This window comes from Cyprinodon variegatus, unplaced genomic scaffold, assembly GCF_000732505.1.
Source record: "Cyprinodon variegatus isolate N-32 unplaced genomic scaffold, C_variegatus-1.0 Scaffold78, whole genome shotgun sequence".
NCBI classification, from domain to species: Eukaryota; Metazoa; Chordata; class Actinopteri; order Cyprinodontiformes; family Cyprinodontidae; genus Cyprinodon; species Cyprinodon variegatus.
The window spans coordinates 263324-285740 of record NW_015150531.1 but is presented as its reverse complement, the minus strand read 5'-3'; the positions used below and the strand labels follow the sequence as shown (position 1 = coordinate 285740).

Here is a 22417-nt window from a genome sequence, read left to right as displayed (position 1 = left end):
TACAGTCAGCTTTCTACAGATCCACAAAACACATTATAGAGTGGTTAGGTCTCCGTTTTCCAGTCAGTCTACATTCCTACCCTCACTTTCATGGTCATGAAATCTTGATCATGACTGAAAGAACGATATCCAGGATACCAGTGGCTCAAATTAGCTTTCTAAGCTGGGTGGCTGGGCACTTCCGTAGGGATAGAGTGACAAGATTGGTCATTTTTGAGAGGCTCGGAGTAGAGCAGCTTCTTCTCCAAATCGACATAAGTCTTTAAGGTGGCTCAGAGATCTCATTCAGATGCCCCCTGGATGCATTCCTCAGGAGGTGTTCCAGTCAAATCCTACCAGGAGGAGACCCAGGAGAATGACCCAGGACACGCCAGAGGGAATATGTCTCTCAGCTGGCCTGGGAACACCTCGGGCTTCCCCCTAGCAGAGCTAGATGAGATGTCTCTGTCTGTGGAGTGGGAAATCTGGAAGTCTCTGTTGAGGCTGCTGAAACTGCTGACCTCGCAATCCGGACCATAATGAAGTTGGAGACAATGAGGACAAGCATGAGTGTTAAATTCATATAATTTTGTTGATTAGGGCTTACTTCTAGCAGACTTTCTTTTATCAGAAAAATGTAACGCTTTCTGTTCATACAGAAATCCTTTGCTAGAGTCAACATAGTCTCATGGGTGACTGCTGACTTACTCATAGTTACCAAGTTTCTCAGAAAGAGAGCCAAGTCACAATATTCCTTGAATAAGAAGCTGAATCTTTACAAAATGTATGTATGTAATGATGTGATGTAATTTTGATGCCTATCTTGGCCAGGTCTCCCTTGCAAAAGAGATATTTAATCTCAATGGGTATTACCTGGTTAAATAAAGGATAAATAAAAATAAATAAATAAAATGTGATATTCAAGCATATAAACAAAAAGTTTAGTGGAAGAAAAAATTGGTGGAGAAAACTAGGTATTTAAACAGCGAGATAACCAGCATACTTTAGAGCATTTAAAGCAAAGTACCTTCAGAAAATGTATCTTTCATAACGCTTCAACTTTGGCTGGAGAGAACTATTCTTTACATTTTATTTTGATATTAAGGTTTTAGAGCCTTGCTGAAGAGTGGAGGGGTTACTCCAAGTAGTTTGAGGTCTGGTGTAAAGTTTCCAAAGTCACTAATGATTTTGAGAGGCGTGTTATATGCTAGTGTTGTTTTACTGTGTTTGATAAAATTTCAAGTCAGCTTAGCCATTGGCCAAAAGAGCATACAAAGTCTCCCTCTGCTGTTAAGATGTATGGTAAGAAGCTGATTTAATGATATTAAAACAACCCAAAAAGCTATTCCAAAATTTAAAGTTCATATATGCACATCACTTTAAGTGGAGAAAATTTCCATATTAAGTACATATTTTCTTATTCAATCAAGTAAAGTTAATTTTTTTCTGAGAAAGTACATTTTGGGTTCCCATTAGTTTAAGCCAGAATCAGATAAAAAAAGAAAAAAAAAAAAAACACACAACAGTTCGGTTACACATATAACTTTGATGAATCCTAAATAGTATAATACAATTTTTAATAGTTTTATTTTTTGAAATTGGTAATTGAATAACTTCCATTTCCACGGAATTCTACTTTTATGAAATGCATCTTTCAGTGATTCTTACTGTAACTTATCTTGTAACAGCAACATTTAAATTTCAATTTACAGTAAAGCAGATTAAACATTTCAATTCCCCTGAAACTGTTTTAAATAACTTCTGTTGCAAAGGGACAGATAGATTAAAAAACAACCCAGAGGTCCATTTTCATAATTATGTTTTGGTGCCAAGCTCGGCTGCTTGGCCAGCACTCCTGTGGGAAGAGGGTGGGTAGAAGCGAGCAGGGGCAAAGCTGAGAAGAAAAAAATAATCAATATTTCAGTTGAAATAAAGCTTAGCTGTGTTTTTGGGCTGGTGTGGGGACGACCTGTGAGAGAGGCTTTTGTCCTCTCCAACTATGTTACCAACTTCACCAAACGCCAAAAAGAATTGTAACAAACCACAGAAGTACTCAGTTGAATAAATGTATTTATTTCTTCCATATTTGATTCTACACCCCCTTCCCCACAGTGATGTGTTTATGGCAGAGTGTGCCAAGAACCGTCTACTTTGACTTCACTACTTAAGATGTAAGCACACAGCAACAAGACACCAAGGCCAAGACAAAGTGTGAATGCTGTAATGGTTCTGGGCCTTAGGCAAAGTGAGTCAGCCATTTGTTCTCCTCTCCCCTCTCTCTTTAATGCACCGTCATTCACAGCCACGTGAACATGATAATCCAATATCCAGGACTTTAAACCGAAGCTGAACTGTGAGGCTCTCCACTACACCATGTCCTGGCACATTATTTGATTTGTTTATATTACTTTCAATTACCTATCTCTGTCCCTTGTTGAGCTCAATAAAATTTTATTTCTTGGATATTTATCTCCTGGTGCCCATTCTATCCTCCCAGGGCCCTTCACATAGGCATTCAAATTCCTGTGTAAATATGAATCACATTTTCAAGTCTCTGCATATGTGGTCACATAAAAACCCCTTTGCTCCTTGACATTTATAAAGGAAAGAACAAGCCCCCTACAAGGCAGATTGCTATGGTCTTCTTCTGTATTACATCAGTGGCCTGTTCTCTTCGAAGTGTGTATCTACATCTGCAGCCATGTGCACATTTGTATGTACTCTTCTTAGCTGCTTTGTCATCCACCCCCAGTGCTTGTTTCCAGGCTTACCATGCTAGCAGTAGTGCTTTACACACTCAGAAGTTTACAGCAAATTATCATATTTATCGAGAAGCCAGCCATGATTTTAGCAGGAGTAGTCAAACCTCAGCCGTGGCTGCAGAGAAACGACCACTGTAAATCACACTGTCAGTTTTATTCAAGCTTAGTCATGGTTGTCAAGGAGACTGTTATGTGATTTTGGTGGCTGTTTTTTGCTGCAGTCATGCACAGTATTTTTTTTTTCCAAATAAAACATGTACCTTTTTTTTTCTCTCTCTTTTTTTTTTTTAAGGCTTGTCAGTGCAATTTAAAAGAACTGGGGAAAAAGTTTACAACTGATCTATATCTTTATTTTTTTTATAATGTCAGATATTTGTCATCTCTTTGTTGTTTTAAATATCCTATAGTTGTTTAAGTTATGCTTAAAATAATTTCTACATATTTATGTTTCTTTCAAAAGTATACTCATGCACACTTTTCCCACTATTGATCATAAAATGAAAAGCCAAAGACATTAATGTTTTTTCTAAGCTTTAATTTTTGTCTCTGTGATCACGAACAAGGCAGGTACTAAACACAGTAGTGCTCTGTAAAAAGCAGTGCTGTCACAAAACCAATGTAATCAGCTAATGCACTGAGAAGAGAACTTTCAACACATTCCATGGTAATTAATATTGAAGTGGTCTTTGTGAGATAGAAAGTTATGGTATGTAACTAACTGTCAGTACGTGGAACAGAGAGGACTGTTTCATTTCCATAACTGCCAGTGTGATCCCATTGTACATCCCCCACCTCAGTTAAATGGTCCTGTTGTAAAGGGTTAGACACAGGGGACCTGAACAATTGCTTGTGCTGACCTGGTAGGAGCTTTGTTAAGGAGTCATTGACCGTGTAGAATTGGGTCATTGAACTTCCATGTTGCCATCAAGGGGTCATTCTGAGTGTCTTAACCTTGGGCCATTATGATTTAGCATCAAAGAATGAAGCATCACGGTAGATTTTCTTGCAAAAAATACAGATAGTATGGGGAGTGCTGACCTAGTGGGTTAGAGCAGTGTGCCTGTGCTCTGACAAGGTTGCAGGTACCTGGTTTGATTCCCACAGCCTATACTCTGGGTTGCTGTGCAAAACCCTTTACCCATTATTGTTCCCTGGGCGCCACACTATGGCAGCTCACTGCTCCCCAAGGGGATGGGTCAAAATGCAGAGAACGAATCTCCCAATTGTGGGACATTAAAGGGATTTACATTACATATAAGTTGCATCATGTCACTCTGTTTTAATTTGTTGTGGGGTTATAGTTATTCTTAGTTATTTGAAGAGGAGTTACAGTGAAAAACTCAAGTTAAAAAAGATGCTTTGATTTTAAAAAGAAAAATCAAGGCCGGGATAGTAGGACCTTTTCCATGCTTTGTTGTTGTTGTACATAATCTTGAACTAATACTTTGTTAAATTAATCCTTTAGTTTTATAACAGCAGTCAAAGTTTTTATTAGAAGTCAATTAGTTTGGTGCATCCTACCTAAATGTATTTATCTACTCCAGTTCAATTCTGTCAGATTTATGGAATGCTTTATGTACATTAACCTTTATACCTTCATATATATATGTATATCTATACAGTATATCTCTATATCTATATATATATAGATATATATATATATATCTATATATATATATATAAATGGAATGTTTCATCTTGTTACTCTTCCCGATAGCCAACATTTGTAAACAACATGATAGACGTTTTCTGTATGGTTCTTGCAGCCTCCTTGAACTGTTGACTTCTGTCTTTTCATCAGTTTTGTTTGGACCACAATACATGTAGGTCATTTTACTCTTGCTAGATTGAATGTCTTGGTAAATTCTTTTGGAAGTATTAGAAGATCTACATTTGGTCTGGTGTTATTCGGTCGCACTTTAAATCATGATAGTTTTGACTCCTTCTTAACCTGAGATTTTACTAAGCCTAAGAAGGTGTTTTAGCTTTTATTTAGTTCTTTAGGTACATTGGTAAAGGGTAAGAGTGTTTTAAAATAAGTGTGTGCTGTGCAGGCTTTGTATATCTAGTTATTTTTAAATCTTTTAGTTGAGATCATAAAGAAAAAGTAAAATATAACAACATACAGAGTGTTTCTAGGCATCAGACATTGATCTGACATTGTTTCTGTTGCATTTGTTTCCCTTTATTCTGCTGTCAGCTTTGAACACTGAACCAGAGGGTGCGCTACATTGACTGTTCATGAAAGAGGGTCGGGCGGTATCATGAACCTGTCACTTTGTAAACAGCCACTTCATAAACAGCAACTTAAACTCATTTCCATTCCAACTTAAGAAGTGTGGAGAGCCTTTAAATGCATTAGAGTCACTTGCAATTTAGGTCCACTTTGTCTTTTAGTCGGTTTTGTGTGGGCTGACAGAATGAGGTAACAAAGGGAGAATTTTAACAGAAGTCTGTAATATAATGACTTATAAAAATGTTCTTGTCTCTCCACTGACATTAAGGTGGAACAGTTTTGTTGTTTTGAATGATACAACACAGAATACAGTATCATATTTCCAGAATTTGTTTTAACACATTCATACAAAAGGACTGCTACTCAAAACTTTTCCTTAAATAGGTCTATGCTTTTTTAAGTGACAATATAAGATATGAAAGGACAGGGTTATTTAGAACTGCAGAAATTGTAGATTAAGCTTTTCAGCTATTGTCATGCTGAAGATGGTTGGAAATCCATTCCCTTTTTTTCAAACAGTTCTTGTTTAATATGCCACAAGGTTTGGTATAGCTTTGATGTTGAAGCAATGCCGGTGGGCATTCTTCCCAAGGCAATAAGCACTTCACTCTTTAATGGGAATTGATTTTCAAAGTTGCAGTTTGCAGCTACTTGCAGCAGGTCATGATCTCCTGCTGCCTGGAATTCCCAATGTACTTGAACCTTACAGGACCTTGACTATATTTGTTACTTAATGTCATGCAGCTCCACCTGTAGCTGTGTCCTCCAGTCCATAAAATGCATGTACATTTTTAGCGATTTGGGGCTGACAGTGTGTGACTGGAACAAATGAGAGTGCTCCTGAGCGGGCTAGGACTACATACTTGGAAGAAAAGTGTATTCATATGGGTTGAAGTCCACATTTTTCCTATAACCACTACCATCTAGAAATGGTACTGTTTAGCACAAATAGTCTACTATAATGTTGGGTTTTCAAAGGATACGCCGCTTTTACAGTTTGTGGCAAAGAAAACTCTGAAGAATGTGCCATTCTCTGTTTTCAGCCCCACTGTGACAAAACTTTGTTAAAACAACATTCAAATATTTCCATAAAAGGATTTTCCTTTTCCTCTACTAGTTTCTCCAATATTAGCTCATTTTCTTTTCAAATTAGTTCCTCATTCCCTTGCCCTAATTAAGAATATTGGGCTATAGGGGCGTTGGATGTAGGAGTTTGCCCTGAAATCGAAGGATTTACGGTTCAAGCCCCGGCTCCGACTTTCAGGGTCGTTGTGTCCTTGGGCATCTGCATTGTCTACTGATGGTGGTCAGAGGGCCCGGTGGCGCCAGTGTATGGCAGTCCCACTTCTGTCAGTGAGCCCCAGGGCAGCTGTGGCTACAATGTAGCTTGCCACCATCAGTGTGTGAGTGTGTGCGTGAATGGGTGAATGAATGTAGTGTAAGCGCTTTGGTCAAGTCTCCTAACTTGAAAAAAGGCGCTATATAAGTACATGTCAATTACCATTTACCAAGAATATACATCCCCTTTGCATGATGCTGCCACTACAGTGTGATGTGAGACAATGTCTTGAGCAATGCTTGTTTTCAACTTGGCAAAGTTTTGTAGGTCAGAAACGTTTGTTTGTGGTCTGTTCTGACCAGAGTGCATTCTTTCACATTTGCTTTGTAACGCCTTAATGGCTTGTGGAAAATTGCAAAAATGACTAGTCATAGATCTCCTTTGGCTTTAGCATGTTTTGTGTCTCTTATCAAGCCCCAGTGGAGGCAGAAGTATGTCTTGCAGCTGGAGGGGTGCCTGTTTGATCCCCAGCCTCTTCTGTGTCGGTCATTGTACTCTTGGGCAAGACACTTCAACAGCATTGCCCACTGATGGTGGTCAGAGAACCCCGTTGCACCAGCCTCATTTCTGTCTGTCTTCCTCAGGGCAGCTGTACTCAAGTGTAGCCTACCACCATCAGTGTGCGAATGTGAACATGAATGTCTGAATTACTGTAGTGTAAGGCATTTTGATTCCCCTGACTTGAAAAGGCGCTATATAAGCACAGGTTATTCATCATTTAAAGATTGTTTGTTCTGTTGACAAATCCAGCTACCTGGCATGTGGATCACTGCAGCTGATCCAGTATTACCAAGGTAATCTTGGCTGCTTCTCTGATTAATGCTTCTTTGCTCCACCTGTGAGCATAGGTTGACATCTAGGTTTTGTGAATTTGTATTTCTAGAATATCAAACTATTGATTTAACAAAGTATGAGATGTTGCAAAGTATCTTTTAACCTAAACTTTAAACCCAATCTTATTGTGGGGTTCCTTGGGCTTCTGAATCTTTATCATAATCACTGAGGTCTTGAAACAAAACAAATCGATTTCTCCTGACATTGATTTAAACATACAGTAGTTGGACTTTATTTATTATTCTGATGACTGAAAACAATTTTTAAGTTTTGCCTTTATCTGGATTGTCAGCATAAATAGGTTTTAAATTTAGATCTTTAGATGCTGTAATTAAAGAGAATATATTGATAAATGTAGGTGTATCTGAACAAAATTCAATACAGTAAAAATTTTTAGTAAATTTCATCCTAATTTTAAAAAATTGAAACCTTTTTTTATGGATAAACTACACTTAGGGCCTTATCTACTAAGATCCCAAATAAGGAACACTAAATTGATAGTGCAAACATAATATATCTTGTACAACTTATAAACAGGAGCAAAAGTGATACAGACTTGTTTGATGGACATAGAATTTATGTGGTAGATTGGTCGGCAAAATTACCTGATCCAAACTCCTTAGAGAATTTATGAAGTGTTTTAAGAGGAATATGAGAGATACTAGAACGAACAATATAAATAACCCCAAGTAAGCTATCAAAACAGCCTGAGCCTTACGCTGTCGCAGAACCACAGGCTAATTGTCTTTAAGCTGAATACATTGAGATGAGTCGATAGCTAGCTTTGCTTCTTAGGAAAAAAGAAGACAAACTACTTCAACGTGTTATCAATTTCTTTGCTTCCAGACGTTGCATAAGAAGTCCAATGTAGTCACACCCCAGCTAGAGAAACGAATAAAAGCCAACACTGTCTGAGCATCTTCCAGTTACTCAGATCAATTTCAGAGATTTAAATGGCTAACATGAGAGTACCCATCTCTCCAAGTGCCATGGAAACCTTCATCAAATTAGAATTGAAGTGATTATCCACGGCAGAGCTAAAGGACAGAATCGATAGTTCTTTGTTCTAGGCTAAAATGAAGAATGGCCATTCAGCAGGGATCTCTCTCTGTTCCTCCGTTTCTCACACTCACACAGATACACACACAGCCTCATCCATCTGCCTCTTTGAATTCCTTATTCTGCTCCAGTATCTTTGACCATATCAGCATTAGGCTTGCACGGTGCATTCTCAGACCCTCTGTCTTGGTTTTTTGCACCTCTGTCAGAAAAAAGAAATTAACACCCAAAGGAAAAGTGCTTCCTTAGATGATTGCAATTAGCAGTTTGGGCTGGATTTTGTTCCTCTGGCCCCAGCCTTGCACTTTGTGTTAGGTAAGAGCGAGTGGGAGGGGGCCTGTTGGGCATGGTTCCAACATCCGGAGAGACCTCTGCCCCTTTCGCCTCCTGAGACACTGCAGCAGTCTGGTGGGGGTGGGAGTGGGGTTGGGGGGTGCGAGATGAGCTGCAGTTACAAAAGGATGTAAGTGGGTGAAGTCAAAAAAGAGGTGATTTCTCCAGGTTAAAAAGAGCAATTGTATCTCGATTAGAGCGAGGATTAGATGGAAATTATATAAAAAATTGCTTTATAAAAATTGTGTCTTTTTCTGTTATTTTTCAAATCTCGACTTTTCTTCTAACAGAAGAACAAGAAAACTGTACATAAGCACAATTTTCCAGAAAATATGAGTTGGTATGAGAACCTTGAAAAAATATTTTTTCCTAAATACACCAAGAAAATTTTTAGGGGAAAATGTTCTCCAGCATTTCTTTTGTGGATAATAACTTCACTTATCTACTTCATTTTATGATTAATTTCCAATATGTTAGGTGAAGATGAGGTGAATTATTGGAAAAAAATATTTAAATGCCTTTAAAGAATTACAAAATCACCTCATTGGTCTTTAATAATATCACAGACTGAATTAAAGTTGAAAAATATGCTTTCTATGGTTCACTGCAATCGGTCACTCACATTTGTGGGGCGTCAGCTCACAATCGCACACTTCTACTCTCTCACTGGCACCAGTTTAAACACACACAGCTTCACATAAAGGACTGTAATCCATCAATGTGCTCATTGCTGTCACGGGTAAAGAGACAGAGCTCTAAGCAAGAGTCCTCTAAAACAAATTTGATTTACCTCACTTTCTTGCAAACAGTGACAAGAGCACTAGAAGTGCTAATGCAGACTGGCACCTTTCGCTGCCAACAGGCACACGTCTGCTCAGTTCTGTCTCAAAGCCCAAAGGTTCAAGCTGAAATCTGATCTGTTTGGGAATGGGATTGGCGTTTTGAAATTATTTAAATTAGGCATGAGATGCAGTAACTGTGTAGAGAAAACTGATAACTTCATGAAGGACACTAGCTTTGCCTGTATCTGTGTTTGTTTCCGTCATTAAAGGGTATGGTTTAGATGTAGTGATTTAAAAAAGTCTGTTTTACACCTCTGATGTTTTTGCCTTTGTAAAATTACTCAACCAGCTCTTTATGGTATGTTGCATTCAGAGTCAATTTACAAAGTCTTAAAATTCTTTGCAGCACATTTAATTAGTTTTGTGCAATCCAACTGTTAACTAATGTATTTAGTTCACGCGCCAAAAATAAATTTAACAATCGGCTCAGATAAGCTGCTACATAAATTTTTAAGGAGTCTGATTTGAAACATCTTATCAGGAAATGTACTTTGAAAAAGAGAGCAAGATAGTTTTAATTCATAAAAACAACTTGGCACCTTAATTATGAAATTAGGTTCCATATATGAGCTGCCAAACCCTTTCAATGATTTAGGCTTGCTAGATGAACATTAGAGCTGAAAACATTATCTTAATTAATTCTGTTTTTACTGTTCTTGTTACTTGGAAAGCTATGATTTTGGATACAGGTGGATCAAATTATTTCTCTGCAACAGAAGGATCCACACTGCTCAATATCTCACAATTCTATCTCGAACATCAGTGACATAGAGGGTTTAACACAATGTCCCTGCATTTATTTAAAAACTACATGAAATTATGTTTGTAAAAATAAAAAAGGCTGAGACATGAGGGGCACAGTGAAGCTCATGATTCACAAATCAAGCAACCCCTGAAAACTGTCTCTTAACGTTTCATAAGATTGTTTGGGGCATGTGACTTTGGTGACTATGCTGACTTTGCATATCAAGTTTCTAAGATAGTAGTATTGCTAAGAGCTGAAATTGAATTTGTTTTGTTCAGCTTTTTATTTTTATTGTCATTACACTGTCACCAGTACAGAGCAACAAAATTACCCCTGTACATTTAACCCATCACATTTGGGGGGCAATAGGCTGGCATTGTGCAGCGCCTGGGGTTAAGGGTCATGCTCAGCGAGCCAGAGTGACAGTCTGTGGGAGTGGGGCTTGAACTCAGAACCTCTGGAAGCCCAGTGCAATGCCCTAAACCACTAGGCAGCCACTCCCCAATATTCACCCTCCCTTTCAGGGAATCAAACCCTGGTCTCTAGCATGACAGGCAGGAATACTCACCACTATACTAGAGATCAACCTGTTCAGCTTTTGAACATGGCCCTCATTCTCATAACTGTCTGTGTTCTCAAATGTGTCGATTTAGTTGGATAGTCATTTTTAGTTCTCTTTAGTCTTCATGCTACTTTTACTTCAATATTGCTTTAACTGATGTCTGTTGAGTTAGTACTCTTAAGCTCCTTAGTCAAGAAAACCTTAGCTTCGGGCTAGAATTTCTATTTTCCTTAACAGCAATCAACTAATTCCCTCTGAATAAAATCTTAAAACTAGCAGTCAGCACAGAGCTTTACTGTTTTCTGTCAAGATAATCTTGTAAAGGCTCACTAGTAAGTCTTTTGAACAGCATTACAATTCGATCCTGTCTCATCTGACACAATTGGTGACATTAGAAGTTTCTTAATGAAAGCTGTTTCTTTGGGAGGGCTCTTTTTATATACTGCTCATTGGTATATTAGTTAAAAAGGCTCCTGACAGGTGTATCGTTCCCTAAGACCGAATGTTTAAATTATAACTGGGTTTTATGTATTTATTTTTGGTTTACAAATACTTATCATTTATTTTCCAGATGTAATTTTAAGCTTATTTTATACTCCAGAAAAACAGTTACAGTACATTTAAGAGTAATCGTGCCTTGTTTTGCTTCCTTTATTCAGGTGGCTAATTTAGCTTGCTCCATCTCCAACAATGAAGAAGGTGTGAAGTTAGTACGGATGGCAGCCACCCAAATTGACAGCCTATGTCCACAGGTGAGTACTTGGAATTTTCGCACAACCAGCATGCATTTTTGAGTTTTTTAAACTAAAACTGATCTCATAATAGAACATTTTGCACAACTTAAAAAATAGGTATAGTTCAAGCATTGAGCGAACCTTGCTTTTACATTTTTCAGAATGCAGACAAAGAAGATTTTTTTTACTAAGTCGTTATTTGCTGGGTTTAGAGTAGGTCTTTTTTATATATGAGATAACAGAATAGAAAGTAAAAATGGGGACGAAAAGCTGAAGTTAAGTTTTTAGACCTTAATGTTGATTTTCCGCTATGTACACTCTCTATAACCCACTGACTCAGAAACTTGGGTAAGAATCGTCTCCTAATACTTTTTGGACACGCTCAACAGAGATGGATTAAAAAACATAATCGACTCAGACTGTGTAACTGGGAAAAGAGGAACAAAGAGGAAGTGGAACAAAGAGTATTTTTTTCTCCTTCATCCATTCTGAGTTAAGCCCTAGTTCCTTATTCTTCTACAATCAAAACTACTCACATTTTAAAAACTCAGCTGCTTCCATGCCTCAATGATAATATATCCTTTGAAAAGAATTAACCTAAAAAATGCAATGAAAGGTATGCAGAACAGCACAAATGAAGTGATGAAGCTCAACTATTTACACTGCAAAAATTTAAATCTTAATAGGTATTTTTTTTTCTTTAAATAAGGGTATTTTTTCTTGATTTAAGCATCTAAAGAAGAAACGTTGACATTTGAATAGATGAACATTTGAAAGAAGTAGAATAGATGCCATTATCTTATTTCAAGAGCATAATATTTCTTTTTTAAAGGGTGGAAGAAAAGTATTCCATTGACAGAACATTCTATTATCATGCTCAAAGTAAGAGCAAATAAACTTATTTAAAAAAAAACTGTAAAATTATAATTAGATCAGTCCTTGCAGTGTAAGTACATGTTTCTGTTGCATTCATTCATGATTATTTTTCAAAAAAACCCTTGTGCTAAAAAAACTGGTACACGATCCTTGTGTTGAATAATGTAGTTTATCTAATGTTTTTCTTTCCATACTTCTTATTTTTAACAGAAGCCTGTTAAAGGTTCAGGAATAAAACAGTGCTGCCCAAGGTGCTGTAACTATAAACCGTAAGACCTGCTACAGCGACGCACATGCTCACGCACAGAGCTGTAATATTTTTGGTTGATGTAATTCTTATAGGTGCAGTTTATTTAAAACATTTTTGCTCATACTTAGACAGGGACAGGGAAACTGGTTTTATGAGCATTAGAAATGTATACCTAAATAACAGGTTTGACGTCGAGGGACAGATGATGCAAATCTCTGCAGGACTGTGCTTCTTTGCATAATACCTGCGCTCACTCTGTTATTGTTACTCTATGCCTCTATACCAAAGTTCTCTCTCTCTTGTCCTCAGACACAATTCAAATTCCCCTTCTTAAGATTACAGTGTTTTTTTAATTGTGAGTCAGATTTAGATCGAGAAGCAGGCACATCACATAAACAAAGTGAAAACAAACACATTTATCTGCTAATCAACCTTTAGAGACTTTTAAGGGTTCTGTGGAGGTTTGAACGATCTGACTGTCTCTTTCTTTCTCTCTCTGCCCCTGGAGATCCCAGGATCCAGTTGCAGATGTGTTTAACTTTATTGCTGTTGGATTCAAATTCGGCTCTAATTTGATTTTCATAACATGTGTTATGATGATGGAGTTGTGTTATTTTAACAGCAATTTTTCAATTTTGTTACTGTTGTTTCCGGTTATTTGAGTATGAGTAAACACACTGCCTTTAATAGGGCTATAAAAGAAAAAAAAATGTGAGAACCATTGCATTAGGTCAAAATAGAGATATGTTCAGATCAGAAGAGTATGCAAATCTTGGCTAAAACCGGACAAAACAACAAAACACTTAAAAGAGTTAACCAATTTATTCAGAAAGAAAAAAACACTGTGAGCCAGTGTGTGATATATTCATAGATAAGAGCTGTTTTAGCAGGGATGTAGTATACATTAAATAAAACTACATTACACAATGAAGGCTGTGGAGAACAATGAATGTAAATATTACAACAACATACATAAAATGGTGGCGTACATGATTTCCACACTGAGTAATAAACATAAGTGCAACTGAAGACATTAGGAGCTTATTCACCATTTAATAGCAACTTAAACTGTGCTGAAGAAAATTGAGCATCATCAAAACTACTAAATGATGAGTGCAGAGGCAGCAGACACACTGAACTCACAACCAATTTTAAGAAAAACACTTTGATACATCAGGATTTTTAGGTGGGGATTGATGTTAGAACAGTTTTGCTAACATTGCACAGCCTGAAATGTCTTTGTTATATGGCTTTTACAGCACATCATAAATCATATTGACAACTCGGTTGTCAATTCCATTTTTAACAAATCTATATGATCATATGTCCTTAATATTAGGGTCCTCTTGAATACACCCATAAGTATTGTGGGCTATAAGCTTTGCAGAGATTTGTAACAAACTTCAATGGGTTGCCCCAGGTAAAATGCCTAGCGAGATTCTAAGGGCACAAGTCCAGATATTGCCTCCTTACCTCCTTGCAGATCTAGCAGTAAAACCCTAGCAGTTCTAGACCTTGCAAATTAGTGGGATGCCTTAATTCTATGGCAAGAAATGGCACAAGATGGCCTTGCAGATGGACCACAGCCCTCAGCAGATGCTGAACTTCTTGCTCTTGTACCCAATTCGTCTTCTTCGCTCAACAATGCAACATTAGATTTATTTACCTGTTTTATATTTTAATGATTGATTGTATATCTAAATTCCTACAAATTGAAATTCTAATTATAAATAGCAATGTAGTAACAGTTTGAATTAAAAAGTTGTCTTTGTGAGAAAATAGTGTAAACAACAATAGGGAAAAATACCATCAGGCAAATGTTTTCTTTTTAATTATTTTATTTTATTTAACACTGTGTGTTAACATCCCTGTGTTGCATCAGGTGAAATTGTAGGGGCATTAGCTTCTTACATGAAGTTATCATTGTTATGTATTGATAATCATATTATCTGCACTAAGAACCTTTTAGTCTAAACATTGCATTTGCTACACTTTTATTCAATTTTCAATTCAAATGTTTATGGCATGTGAAAGTAAAATGGGAAAATCACTGCATTTGAAATTTAATAATATAACCTTAACCTAATTTCAGAAAAAAAGCTGTTTTCTTGCTGCCCCTATATCAATTAAATAAGGATGATTATTCCCAAAGTCATTATGTTGTTTAACTATATACTTTACTATACATTTAAAACCTGACAGTTTTTACCAGTTGATGTTGGTTTTCCTATAAACAAATAAAATTAAAGAGACCAAAAACTATATAAACTTTACCTGATGCAGTCTTTATAAATGCACTAAAGAAACTTAGAATATTACCCAGAATGTCGACTATATATTACACTAGCGCCGAAAACTGTTCCCAGTAAATATTCCATGAATATTTGATGCTGTCATCTATACTGTCATTCCCTGCTATTTTCAGACAGGTTTAGAAAGATTAAGAAAGACAGCTTCCATTATAGAGAAAAAAATACAGTTGAATATATAAATTTTACATGGTGAGGCTTAAAGTCTTTTTGTGCAAAAAATGTATTATAACCTGTTCAATATTCTGAAACATAATTATACTGGATAATTTCATAAACTTACTTTGGGATTAGTCAGATGGTTGACCTGTCTTTGCCTTCCCCTGTAACTTACGAGTCATGTAGATACAACTTTAACAATTTTGTTTCTATACTTAAAGGGGCACAGCCACTTCATATGCATATACAAAAAAGACCAAAAAACAATTTGCTCATGATAAATTAGGATTATATATATCAAGCGTCCATTCAGACCTTTCAGAGCCTAAATAGAATTTAAGCACTGGACACAATAAGCAGAAATAAAAAGACAATTACTCCCCCAGAACTGTCAGAAAGCCAGATGGCGACAATGAGTGCAGCTACTAAATGAAGCCTGAACGAAACCAACCCTCCTGCAATGCCTTTGTAGTTCAATACCAGCCAGTATTAATTAAATAAACCAATCTATAACACGTTTAACCCTGTAATGCCAAATGTATCATATTTGATACATACGGTTTCTTAAATATTTTGCGTCTGACACCTTTTGCATAATTTAATGGTAAAAACTTTGCGCAAAAATGCTATTGTACACAATCAGATATACCTGATAACAGAGGGCAGAAGACTAAATAAATAATTTTGACTTATCACATAGTAATAAATTATTAATATCAAAAATTTATTTTTCTTTTTTCTTTTTACATATTTTGTTAAAAGGCAAAATAAGGACTCAAACCAAAAAAAAGTAATTTTCTGTTTTGTTTTATTCTTGGATCGGGCTTTAAAGGGTTAAGTCAATCCTCCCTAGAGGCTAAAAACTTTGAATTGACATGAATGCTGATCCCACTAAACATAAGATGTTTAATAGACTAGACATGTCTAACATGATTACAGACAAAGTGTCAATGTTGTGATGTTAAGATCATGTTCTACTGTATATGTTTTGTTGGTTAATGACCGCTTATGGATGTCATCATGTTGTGCAAATAAGGTCAATGTGTCGATATTACACTTACCTTTTCTTTGGATGTCATAAAGACATCAAATAACAATGCTAAAAAAACACATTAAATAACCAGGGAGATTCTTTCTTTAATTAATTTAACACACCCACTGCCCAAAGACACTTCTATATGATATCTTTTCTAGTTTGCCTTTGCACTTCTAATTTTGATCCCTTGAAAGTGATAAAAAAAAACTCCAGTTGACACGTCTCTGATTGGCTGAAGAACCATGTAATCATGACATTCGTGTGCGGCTCAACTGGCTACACTCAGCAAACTAAAACCCAGTCAAGATTTCCAGTAAGTTTTTTTTTTTTTTTTTGGCGTTTTGTTTTCACGGTTTTGTTAATTTCATGTAACTCTTTTACACTGTAGTTCTAAATGACTTATATCAGTTGCTGACATGAGTAAATGTGGTTGAAGTATCAAAATCATTGAATGCAGTCTAAAAAATGAGGCCCCAGAATGTTATCTGCATATATCTATGCATATATGTCGAGTATCTAAGTAAAAATACTACGTCATCTGAAAATATTTCAGGCATTTTTGCAGAATTGGTGATGCAAGTAGAAGTCCCAGTCATTCACTGCACACAGGAAAATAATATTGGTACATTTAGGGATTAAATTTAAAAGTGATTGCACAATGTACTGTTACATACCAGTTGTTTTTGATGTATATATCCAATCTCCTCATAGGTCAAATATGACAAACTTTTAAGTGTACTGTTTGTTTGTCTTTTCAAAAAAATTATGGTCTATGGACTCTCAGATGCGAGTTGAATAATACAGAATTAATCTTCATTTTATTTGTTCAGTTATAAAAAACACATACAGTGTATGATAATTAGTGAAAAATATCCAAAACCAAAATTACTACCAACTAAACATAAACTGAGCTATTTTATTCACATGTATGAATGCCAATTGCACTAAGAATACATCAAGTTCTGCCTGTTTTCCAGGTTATAAATGCCGCTCTCACTCTGGCTGCTCGGCCTCAAAGCAAGGTGGCCCAGGACAATATGGACGTGTTCAAGGATCAGTGGGAGAAGCAAGTTCGTATTCTGACTGAGGCAGTGGACGACATCACATCTGTGGATGACTTCCTTTCTGTGTCAGGTAAAGAGCAGGAAGTATTAATTCTAGGGTAGGCTATATCAGGGAGTTTATTTAGAAAGAGAAAAGGCCTAAGAATGTTCAAACCTTGGAAATTAGGAAAAACAGGCATACAGCTTTTTAATATTTGTTAACTTTCATCTTAATGTAGATAATTTTGGAGAACATCTAGTTAAATCTGTGTTGGAATGGACAGTCCTTCTCTGTTACAGAATGGTGTTTATTACTTTTGTTGAGACATCATTGTCATAACTTTTCACTTTAACTGCACAAAAAAAAATGCACAACATAAATGCCACTATTTGATGCTTTGTACAACCTTACAGCTTTAAAATAATTTATGTCTGCAGTACCTTGAGAACATGAAACCTAACTTGTCAATTGAAATATTTGTTAGCTTAATCAAAAGTATGTCGGGCTGCCTCTAGTTATAACCCCCAACCATTTGGCACGCCAAAATGAGGGAGTAATCGTGGTGCTGACAGAGGTCCTGCATGTGGTGAAATGAGAGGAAGTGATACCATAAATTAGTTGTTACCACACTATTTAAGTAGCACTCATAAAATGAAGTAGTTGTGATTTAAATATATGATATGGATTGCATCGCGTAGCTTCTTGCGCTTGGAGTTTTATGACATTTCTCTCAAAACACATAGCAGCCTAGCAAAACCAGAGAAGAATTGCATATGTCTCAGTATTACATGCATATTATTTTCCTTGAGGCAGCATTTCTTGTTACATCCTCAACACATCGAGTAGCAATAGTGTAAAAGGTGTAAAAGGTGTAAAAGGCATTATATTCAAAAAAGTTTTTTCTACATTTACTCAATGGAGAGATGTGATAATCTACAAACATTCTTTTACAAACATATTGCATAAACAGAAAAATTGGTTTAACTGAGAAAAATTCTAACTCCAGATAGATTAGGGGTTTTCTAGGGAGAAAAAAATAAGGCTTGGATTTTGTCCTTTTTCTCCAGAGAACCACATCCTTGAGGACGTTAACAAATGTGTAATTGCCCTGCAAGAGGGAGATGTGGACACTCTTGATCGAACTGCTGGAGCCATTCGTGGAAGAGCTGCCCGCGTGGTCCACATCATTAATGCTGAGATGGAAAACTACGAACCTGGGGTCTACACCGAGCGTGTCCTGGAGTCCATCAAACTCCTGTCTGAAACTGGTTAGTATATAACAGTGGTATTGCACACGAGGGCTTTGTTGAACATGTTGTCACTGTATCATAGCATCTGTCATTTACCTGCACCTTACCTTTGCAATAAGGTGTCTGGTAAATCTTACCCTTTTTGGATTTCTTTCTCTGTTAATCTACACTGAGTCAAACAAACGTCTGCAGTCTAACACCTACTTTAGCTTCTTTGGCTTCATCTGGCTGGATGCTCAGTTTCCCACATTGGGCACAACTGCCAGATGCTGCTTGTGAGCCCCTCCAAGAGTTCTATGTCCTGTCCATTTTTCAATCGTTATTTCTTTTCTCACACTCTGCAGTCTCAGGACTTATTTTGAAATACCAAATTCTATCTCTGTAGTAGGCAGGATAGAATGAACTAATCCCTTCAGTCTCAGCTGAAATGCAAACTTTTCAGTTTTGGTCCAGGCTTTACTTCCTCCAGTGTTGTAGACTTTGAAGGAAACCTGCTGGGAATTACTGCAGATTTCAACATTTTCCACCAAAAGGGTTTTACTACAGACCATTAAGTTAATAAAACCTCAACTATGTAAATATTAATACTCAAATTCTCATTAAATTGTGAGCAGGAGAAACGGAAATGGAACAAATTTTTCGTTTTTTTTTTTTTTTTTTTTTGGCAAAAACAAATACTGCAGTTCCCTGCAGCATGATGTAAATTGGCAAGCATTGGAAAATACTTCATGTATGACACAATCCTGATTGTAATTTAATGGACACTTTTTTCAACTCAACTTATTTCTCTTGAATTATGTGTTATCTTTTTGTGATTGATACTAAACATCTAAAGTCAACTGCCAAATATGCTAGTGATATATTTTCCATGCTATTTTTATGAATGTTTTTTCGTTACTGTTTTACTGGCCCTGATGACAAGATAACGAGTTGGTATCTCCAAACTATCGCCACATTACTTGTTATACTAATCTTAATCTAACTTTATTTAAAATAGTAATACTTTTCTACCTTAGTTTGTAAAATATCCAGGGTTGTCATGTTTTTATCAAGTTGGCATACAATGATTGCTGTATTTCTTCACTCCATAAAATGTAACAAAGAAATATTTCTAAATAATTGGATGCTTTTATAGCATTATAAACTGAACTTAATGTTCATTTTGCCCTGGGTCATTTTTATATGAAATTGTGCTTTGTATGAAAGCATAACTAATTTTAATTAGATCTTAATAGGCCACTTACCAAGTTATTATATGGAGGCGAATTTATAAAGTAAAACATGCACACCCACATAGAGGAAAGGATGTTACTGTCATATGTGGAACACTGTTTATGGGGAATTATGTTCCAAGATCCAAGAAAAAACAAATAAAATCTGAATGAGGAGATTTTATTAGCACAGAACAGATCCCTGGGTGCATGAAGAAACCTTCAAACTGTACCACATTGCCTTTGTGTAATCAGCTGTATATCTGGGAAGAGAAGCACACTTTTCAGGTGCAGTGGAGCATATTTGCACGCAACTAAAGACTTTTTTAGCTTAAGGGAAGAGTATTATAGAGATCACTACAAGTCAGTGTTAGAATAAGGAAAATGACTTTTTAAAAAACAAAGGCCTACTTATACTGATTATCTGCTTCTACTTATATATCTTATAGTAACAAGGGGTGGCCAAACATTAAAGTGCTTTTGGGTCTGAAGTTTAGAGTTGTTGATACTTAGTAATTCATAAAATTAGATCGCTTACCATGATTTTGTTTTTGGATATGTTATATATACTTTCGTAAGTCTGTTCAGCAGTCCATGGTAGGCTCATAAAGGATATGGGATTATTAAAAACATGCAACGTTTAATAAAAAGCTGTGATTGAGGACAACAGAGTTTAACTTTTAAAGTTAAACACTGGAAGTTTTCCTTTATATTTGTGAATTGAAATTTTCTTCTCCCACCACTATATTCCATACTGTAAATCTGCTGGGAAGAGTGCAATCTCTTCTGCCATCACCTATTTGTTTTGCAGTATCAGAAAAAATGAATTAAAGAATGAGAAAATAAAGGCTGGCCAGTCTGGGGACTTTTCTGGAGCATTTATGATGATACAAAGAAGAGTTCTTCATAAAAGGAAGAACATTATGAACAACCTTTAGCCTCCTCTTCACCACATGCTCATAAAAAAATCTGTCTTCATACAGAGTCTTTGTCAGTTTTACAGCATCAATACTGACCACAATTCAAGTCAGTGTATTTATAGCCTCAATTGACAACACGTCATCTTAAGACACTTTACAGAGACAATTCTATCAGATCATACAGTCAGATTAACCCAGCATCATCAAGTCATTAACTGCAGGATTCGTTCCTCCTGGATGAGCATGTGCTGACACTAGCATGCATTCAGAGACACAGTAGAGGAAAATCTCCCTTTTAGAAGGAAAAAAACCTCAAGCAGAAACAGGCTCACTACAGAACTCTGTTGCCACAGCCGCAACCATGTAAAACTACATGAAGAAGAGTATATAAAAAAAAGCATCTAGTTTATGTTACTATGTTTAATTTTCGTGCAGGTTAAAAAATTTATTTTGTTTTAAAAACTATTAAATGCTGTTTTAGTGTGCAATTATCCAGTTTTAAATATGTTAATTAACTTAAATTAGTTAAAACAATAGATTTTTGTTGATAAATATTATTTATATATATATAAAAAACAATATAGTAGACATACTGTAAGGTGTCTAATTTTTTTTAGAAATTTATAGAAAATATTGTCACAATGACTTTGCGATGTTGCATAACAATGTATTCTGGGTAAATTATGATATATGCTAGATCTAGTTCCATCCTACTAAAACAGCACTGACAAATGTTAAAGCTTTTCAATGGGAACCAAAGCAGTTTGATGGCAATATAGTAATCACCCAAGGTAACAACGATGAGGAGGACCAAAAGGAGGAAGAGGGCCGTGTTGGACGAGATGCTAATTAAGATGTAGAGCTATGCTAAAGAGGGCTTCAGTTTCTAAATAAAGCTGCTCATGGTTAGCATCGGAATCAACAAATTTTCTCAGATATATTAGAATATGTGTTATGTAGGGTGACCAGGACACCTTGGAGCAAGGGGGGGATTGGGATCTCTGATCCCATGCATAGAGATGTCTGTGGCATGCACTCACTAACATGATATTTACAGTTGATTTATTAAAAAATGCTTTTCAGTAAAAGTCAACAGCAATAACTGCAATAACAAACGATAATTTTATTCAAAATGTATTTATTAATAATGCTTAACAATTCCTGTGATGAATGAATAGCACAATGAAAGAAATAATGTCTCATCTAAACATCCCTCACTTAACAATAAAAGTTAACAATAACTCTCAACTCCCAATAACAGATGATACTCAGCCTCAGCAATGAACGAAATAATGTCTGTTCTGTAGGCTATTGGAAAAAATAAATTAACAAATGAGCTAATTAACAAAAAATACCTCTTGTGTAGCAAAAATTATTCAAAATGTACCAAAAACGAACAAACATAGCAATAGACTATCTTTACTTTCCGTGTCCAGGTGGCTTTTCAGATCCCTTACACCTCCATTGTACACAGAGACATATGTGCACAAGGCCTCCCATTTGTCTCGACCTGGTCCGAAAGCTGGGAAGCTCTTTTGTAAATCGTCGGTAAACAAAGCTAATGTAGTAAACAGTAGATCACAAGTATAGCAGCTCATGAAAACTCTGAGGCAGCTACGCAGTACGGCATTGTTTAAATTTACACCACTCATTTACATTAGTTATGTAATTATGAGGCAAGGTACACCCTAGACAGGTCGCCAGTCCATTGGAAGGCAACGCAGAGACAAACAGGACAAACAACCATTCACGCACACACTCACACCTAAGGAGAATTTAGAGAAGCCAATCAGCTTAACAGTCATGTTTTTGACTGCAGGAGGAAGACAGAGTACCCGGAGAGAACCCACGCATGCCCAGGGAAAACATGCAAACTTCATGCAGAAAGACCCTGGGCCAGAAATCGAACCTGTAACCTTCTTGCTGCAAGGCAGCAG

The 22417-nt window shown here is 36.3% G+C and overlaps 1 protein-coding gene across 1 annotated transcript in view; it reads left to right on the top strand.

Moving 5' to 3' along the window:
* ctnna2 (catenin alpha 2) overlaps positions 1-22417 on the top strand; it is a 406153-nt gene that overhangs the window by 310257 nt on the left and 73479 nt on the right. The window contains exons 10-12 of the mRNA XM_015372952.1: positions 11351-11443; positions 17033-17189; positions 18167-18367. Of these exons, the coding sequence (XP_015228438.1) occupies positions 11351-11443; positions 17033-17189; positions 18167-18367 (451 nt within the window). The remainder of the gene's footprint in view (positions 1-11350; positions 11444-17032; positions 17190-18166; positions 18368-22417) is intronic.